At 56.6% G+C, this 7,349-nt stretch overlaps 1 protein-coding gene across 1 annotated transcript; it reads left to right on the top strand.

Moving 5' to 3' along the window:
- Positions 1–3,999: 3,999 nt before the first annotated feature.
- Positions 4,000–6,856, top strand: VDBG_03734 (conserved hypothetical protein; the record flags this gene model as incomplete). Its single annotated transcript, XM_003005735.1, has 7 exons — positions 4,000–4,573; positions 4,627–4,799; positions 4,858–4,975; positions 5,028–5,309; positions 5,369–5,931; positions 5,982–6,484; positions 6,544–6,856. 7 exons carry the CDS (start codon positions 4,000–4,002, stop codon positions 6,854–6,856), a joined length of 2,526 nt encoding a protein of 841 aa, XP_003005781.1.
- Between the last annotated feature and the right edge of the window lie 493 nt (positions 6,857–7,349).

Here is a 7,349-nt window from a genome sequence, read left to right as displayed (position 1 = left end):
GAAATCTCCCCTTGTCAGCAGCCTCTTTCACCCCACCCACCACGAAACTACACACGAGTTCCTTGACGGTTCCAGAAGTCCAGGACCAGGGCCAGCGCCACAGTGGAAGGGTTAACAGGCTTGCCCTGTAGGCAAGAAGCGGGCTCGCATGCTGCCGCAATGCCCCCTTGTGGGGGCGCTAAGGAGTTGCCATTTGCCAGGATGCACGAGGGACATGTGGGTTAGGATGCAGGCCTGCGGCATTGCGGTTGTGGCCTCGACTGGGGTGGAGGGAGGATGCGTGATCGCATGCCCACTGGTGTGCCGCGTGAAGGGTGCTGGGGAGGGCAAGCCGGGGGTAGCCTGTGGAGGAGGAGGGTGATCGATGTTGCTATTGTAAGACGACTCGACTTCGGCCGAGGCTCGCGAATTCCGTCCACAAAATTGTTGAGGAACCGGAGAATAGAAGAGGCAAGTGGCGGAGAAAGAGGAGCCCGAGGTGGACTTTCCTGGCCCCCCGAGATCCGGGAATGGAGGATTGAAGATCAGGCACCCGAATCCGAATACTGGCGACGGACCTTTAACAGCACATCATTATCGACGTGGGCAGGGGGGGTGGGAGGGGGATCAAGGAACATTATAACAAGGCAGAGGCACAGACAACAGGCCGGATACCAGGTGGGTTGATGTGTAGGTGGTGGGCAGACAAGACCCAGGGTAGGCAGGTCGGTAGGCAGGTAGGCAGGTGCCGACCATCGACGTTGCTACTGCCCGGAACGTGGTAGCGGTGTCTGCATTGCAACGCCGCCGTATTTCGATGGCCTTTGTGTGGCGCACGATTTGCAGGGAGACCCAAGCTGGATGGCGCAGCGGGACAATAGCAAGCAGAGCGTCGAGTAAAGGACAGGCTTTTGAATCTCATCTCGTCCCAAGCTGGCCCGGAGGGCGGTTCCATCTACTTTTAGCACCGTCAGAAGAGTGGCGGTTCGGAAATCAGGAAGACTATCCCACACACTCTCTCTCTTTTCCCTCTTTCTCAATCTGGCAGCAGCAGCTCGGCTGCCTCGCCCACCCTTTTCGAGTCTAGCCACGGAGCTAAGGGCATAGCTCGATCGTCGTCTGCTTACCTAGGTACCTTAGCTTGTAGACATTAGAGTTGGGACCATGTCGCACCTTGGAGAGACACGGCAGACCGGGACGGGCAAGCTGGATGAAGAGCTGGCCAGTACTTGCGGTGTACTTGGGATTGGGCATTGAAGTCATGGATGCAGGTCTACCAAGCCCAAATGGAGGCTTGCGGGCCCACCCGGTTCGCAGCCGCGGACCCTGGAGTCAGTTATGACGGGGTATCTCTGATGTACAAGGTACCTCTACAGGTACTGGGGGAAGCACGTATCCCCCCCCCCGGACTAACAACTGTGGCGCGTTGGGTCGACGCTTGACGCTGGGAAACTGGAACCTGGAAAGCTGGACTCTTGACACCACCTACCTAGCCCGAGGTGCCTTGCCCCAAGCTTACGGACAGGGCCTGCAGAGCGCGGCAGGGGGGTAGCACCACGAAATAGCAGTGTCATCGGTGGCTGCCGGTGGGGTAAATAAAAAAAAAAGAAGAAAAGGCGACAGGCGACAGGCGACAGGCGGCAGTCGACAGGTCACCCACGAACTACCTAATCCGACGCGAATGAAGAGGTAGCCTGGTCGGTTCCTTGACCATTCTACCTTGTGGCATGGCGCCGGTAGTTCTTGCTGGGAAGAAGGGGGTGTGCTGAACGTGAGGCCAAGGCATGCGCGATCCTGATCCCATCTTGGGCTATCGTCATCCCAAACCTCTTGCCTTTGTTCTTCTCTGGTGCTTGCTCTGTGTCTCTTCGGAAAGGCTGCTCTTGCTCCTGCTCCCGCTCAGTATTACCTATAGCTTCTTCCGGCGGCTGACGCTCCTATCTGCCTACTACTTGCGCCCAAGCATCTTGACAACCCCTCCCCCTCCCCCCGGACCCTTCCCTCATTCATCTGGAACATCACCACTTCCCTTGCCCACCCAGCCCGGGCATCGAGACAGGCAGACAATCGACTACCGGAGTGGAGGGCCTGGCTTCGTCTGCTTCAGCTCCAGCTCCGAGCTCTTTAGCTTCCTTTAAGCCCCCACACCGCCAACGCATTACCTCCCGTCCCTCACCTCCTTGACGGCTCGTGGCCTCGTCTGGACTCGTTTGTCCTACGTTCCAGCTCTAAGCTCAGGCGTTTCCGTGTTGATCATCTGCCCCAAACTCTCTTACCTCGCCTTGCCTCGCATCTTGCTCCTTGCGCGCAACCTCGACTTCATCTCCCACCCATCCCCACCGGTCGGTCAGGCCGCACCCGATAATTCGATCTACAGAGTGCGTCTGCCTCTAAGCTTGATCTACCCGAGGGTTGGACTTTTTGATTCCTTTGTGCGCTTACGAATGCACCACTGGTAGAGGGAGATCTCTCGTCTCTTCTCCATTGACCACGCCCAGCGCAACCAACCCCCCCCCGGCTCTTCTACAGTACACCCTCTGCCGTACGGTCGCGTCCTGGACCCCAGAAACGCTAGCGACTGGCACACCATACACGATCATTCCCCGCTGACAATCGGGGCTGAAAGCGCACACATACATATCCGCAACCACAGCACCACACGCGCGCGCGGGCACACGTCCTGTCCACACGTCTCATCACACTCGCGCGCACACACTGAGTCGCTATTGCCTCTGCCCACGCATACGCCTACAGCCAGGCGCGCACATACTCTCATCAGACGGTCAACCAAGCGAACCCGCCGTCCTCATTACCTGCTCATTACGGAAATCGACGAAAGGCGTCAGGCCAGATCCACGGCCTCCCAACCCGCCGGAGCCAGTGCCAGTGCCAGTGCCATCGCGCATTCCGACCCTTCCATGAGTGCTATCTCCAGCCTTTAATTATTCTCCCGATCGTCCACGACAGGGGTTTGCTTGGCTCTTTTCCACCAGCCCACGTTGGTTGCATTGCACGCAACCTCCTGCTTCGTAGCCGTGGGACCAACAGACCCCGGCTGGATCGCACCCGTCCCTCCTCGTCACCCATCGAACCCCCATCAAACCACCTTGGGGCCTGTCACCCTTGGCCTGTCTCCTCCTGGCCCATTGTGTGGCCCAGCCTGGCCGGCCTGCCCTGCCCTCTCTCTCCCCTGGCCCCCATGGGAGAAGTACCCAAAGGCTCTCCGCCCTTACTGTGTGCTACAAGTACCTACTGCCACGATATGAGCAGCTCGTCATTGCTCGATCTTGCCCCTCCACTACCCCGGTCCTTCGTCTAGGGACCCCCTTCCACCCCGTACCTGGCGATTCTCATCCACTCATAATAACGCTCGACACTCTGTCCCACGCGCCCCTCTGGACAGCACTACAGATCCCCGCTACCACTACGACTCACTTACTTACCTACCACCACACCTGCCCTTCCCTGTTGCTTGGTTCAAAGAAAGTCGACAGCCGGAGGACCGACAACTGTGCAACTCACATTTGCCTCTCTTCGCAGCTTGAGACGCGCACCCAATTTTGAAGGAATTACTCCCTCTTTCTTGGACGGACTGCGCGCTCTGTTGCCACGCCTGACGCCACGCCTGTCGCATCGTACGGCACCCATCAGTTCCGGCCCCGAGCAACTACAGCGCATCTGCATGCAACGGAACGCATCTCGCCATACCACCTCGATTGTCAACTCGGGCGACGAATACCGCCCCCTCGTTGCGCTATGTCCAACGAATCTTCGGCGCGGCGCATCTTGCCTCAAAGCTCACAAATGAGCTCCTTTTCCTTTGCGCCACAGCAATACCCTCAAAGGGAAACCCAGAAGAGTGCGTCATCGTTCATTTATCACACAGCGTTGTTCTAACATGCGACTAGACTATGTTTTCGTTGACGAGCACAACCGCCACAAGCGACTGAAAGGTAGGCAACTGATGGGACTGCCGATGTTGGGTTTCCCAACTTACTGTTCATGTTTTACTAACCAGCCATGTCAGTGATGAGAGCTTGTGAAGGCTGCCGGAGAAGGAAGATCAAATGTGATGCTGCTACCACAAACACATGGCCCTGCTCGGCCTGCATCAGGCTGCGTCTTCACTGCGTGCGACCCAACGGACAGTATGACGGAACCTCTGACTCGGGAGCCTATGATTCGTCCCCAACTGCCACCGACTACGCCGACGCAGGTCAGCTGCAAGACAGCTTCCGCCAGATGCCCATGCAACAGCAGCAGACGTCGATGATTGCGAATGCGCCCAAAGCCTGGACCGGCAATGTATGCCACACACGCGGCCCTATCCAGACAACCCCAATGTCTATCAACACGTGCCTTACTCAGACTCTTTCTGCGGCTCCGCAGAATGTGCATTACACGACTATGCCGCCATCCGTTCCTGTGATGGATCAGCAGCAATACGCAGCACAGCATCACTTTCCCAGTCCTCCTCACCATCAGGGCTCCAAACCGCATTCCTCCTCTCCCGGCGCGTACTCTCAAGATGAGTACCAGCAGCAAGACCTGTCAGATTTACTAGGATCATTGAAGATGGACGAGGCAGGATCAGGTCAGCATGCGGCATCCGCACTGGCATTTGTATGCGGCTAACGTTTAGATCAGCACCGTATCTTAGGAACAGGGCAACGTTCAGACAGGAGGAAGAACCCGCTGTCGAGGAGGCCGACGACTACAAGAGCCACCTACCTGCTCTTCTGCCTGCGCCGGGCCTGAAAATCCGCATCCCACCAGAACTTATGCCCGACGACGACACGGCAGAGCACTACACTCGACCTGTACTTTGGCCATGTTCATCCTTATGTTCCCGTGTTGAGTAAGACAATGTTTTACCAGCAATGGAACTCCAACAGGGACGCCATCTCGCCACTCATCCTTGAGGCCATCTTTGCAATCGGCGGACGATTAGCAGATGAGCCGGCCCAAGGTCAACAGTGGCTGGCTTTGGCCAGCAGTGCGTGGTTTCCATCGTAAATCCTTCAATGCCGGGAACTGACAAGCTATAGATCACGCCGACGCATTCATGGATATTCCACGACTGAGCACACTACAGGCGCTGTTGATTATACTAAAAGCAAGGGAAGCCGCGCCGAAGCGAGGCTACTACTACCGATCTTGGATGACGGTTGTGCAGTGCGTTCAGATGGCAAAGGATCTTGGCCTCGACGAGCACTATTCCGACCATCAGACCGGCCGACCTTGCGATTCAAGCCCGATGGAATGCCAGCTGAAGAGCCGAATTTGGCAGACCATTTTCGTGTGTGAAGTCATGGTCGGATCTCCGCAAGGTCTGTTAACGCTCGTGCTATATCCTGAACTGACCAAATTGTTCTCACACATGCTACAGGGAGGACCGATTTGGCGGTCGAACTTGACACGATTGACTTCAGTATACCTCGTCCTATACCCGGGGCTGATGAACTCGAATACAACATCTCTCGCAACTTTACGTATCTCGCCCGGATCGTCAAGAACATTAGTCGAATGAATACAGTTTATGGCCGCCTGCGAAAAACAAAGAAAGATTGGGGGGTTGATCCAGATTTTGTACAGCTCAACCCTTCTCTAAACTCGTGGTTGAACGACCTCCCAGGCGACCTATCGGTGACGTTTCCACCCGATGGATCTGCGCCGTGGCTCTCGTCGCCGTTTATCGGCAATCTACACTCGTACTACTACCTGGCGCAGATTCTGCTGCACCGGCCGCAGCTGGCGTTTTTGGACCCCAACGGCGCAGACGGCCAGTGGAAGCACCACATGATGATTTGCTACAATTCTGCCAAGGCGCTCTGCCGCCTGCAGGAGGCAGTCGTTAATACCTTTGGCTTCACGGGCCTGCAGTGCATGCAGCGCGGGTTTAGCTTCACCATCTACTGCGGCTTGACGTGCATTGTTCTCCACCTGGTGAGTGTACGACAGCGAAATTATCCTGGGACAACGAGCTAATGCTGGCACACTAGGTGGCAATCACGTCTCCGGACCCGGATCTGAACGTTGACGCGCGGGACTACTTTGCGCGTCACATGCGAGTTCTCGAGAGGGTCATGTCGGTTTGGCCCATGGCGGATCTCCAAAAGCCAGTCGACGCTGTTCGAGAAGCATTCTCTGCTGACACCAGGAAACCATTCGTACTGAAGCCGAGCTTCCCATATGGCAGCCCACACTCTTCGAACCAGTCGCCGTCGCCTCACATCAACACGGGATACCGGCCATCGCCGCTGTCTCAGGCGGGTTCGCTTGAACCACGACTTGATACGCAGAACATGCACCAACAGCACTCCCAAGTTAGTTATAGCCACCCCATGACGCCACCCATATCCGCCGGACCTCTGGACACGAGGAGTGACTCGCCTGATGTACAGTCACTCGTAATGATGTCGAGCCAAGGCTCCCAAGCGCCTGGGATGCCACCTACGATGCCCCTTGCGGAAGCGCCGGCCTGGAATCCGCAGAGAATTTTCGAGTATGTGCCCTCTCGTCACCCTTCACTCTGTCACACAAAACACTGACTCTTTGACAAAGACAATGGAATACGTCATTTGGTACGCCTCAAGTCCAGGCACAGTCGACCAGCGTCCCCACCCAGACCAGCGCGCTTAACGTTTCCCCGTCTTCAGGTCAACCCGAAGCCCCATCCATCCAGGATATCCAAGCTGCCACGGCCAGCATGCCTGTCGCTGCACAGCAGATGCCGGCCCAGCAATACTCGGCGGCTCCTGTCCAAACGTTTGTCACGCCAGCCATGTGGCAAGAATCAGTGGCCAGCGTGTACGAAGGCGGTCTCAAGCGCGCGTGGGACTATGAAGGCGGTCCGGTGATGAAGCGGCAGCGCTGAATCGGAACCCTGGAGTCTCTAGTGGCGTCGCTTGTTGGCCACGCCACGGCACACGCGGAACACTTTGCGGACTACATACACACGGGCGTTTATAGTCTTTCACGTTATTTTCTACTTTCATTGCGAAGCAACGGTGTAATAATATGACGAGTGGTGGAAGAGAAAAAACATGTGGGTGGGCTCTTGCATCAGCTAGGGATGTCCAGGCTGCCGTGCCGATGCATTTCGTCAGGCCAATGGAGGCCGCAGGAACTGCATATCGGCGTTGGAGTCTTGTATCGGAAAAGGAGGGTCACAACGGCGCCGTGCTCATCGGGCGCGTGTATTCTTATCAGAGTGGAGAGGAGGGGATGGACGAGCAATGTACGACTAGGACGGCGGCATGTGTGGACGTGATCAAAAAGGCCTCAGGTGAGGGGGGGGGAGGTCGGAGATGATGATCAGACTTTCGCCGATGAATTATGAGTGGGGAGGACAGCCTGCAATATATTGG

This window comes from Verticillium alfalfae, genomic scaffold (assembly GCF_000150825.1).
Source record: "Verticillium alfalfae VaMs.102 supercont1.4 genomic scaffold, whole genome shotgun sequence".
In the NCBI taxonomy this organism is placed as follows: Eukaryota; Fungi; Ascomycota; class Sordariomycetes; order Glomerellales; family Plectosphaerellaceae; genus Verticillium; species Verticillium alfalfae.
The sequence above is the reverse complement of the archived record's forward strand: the minus strand, read 5'-3'. Positions and strand labels throughout refer to the sequence as shown.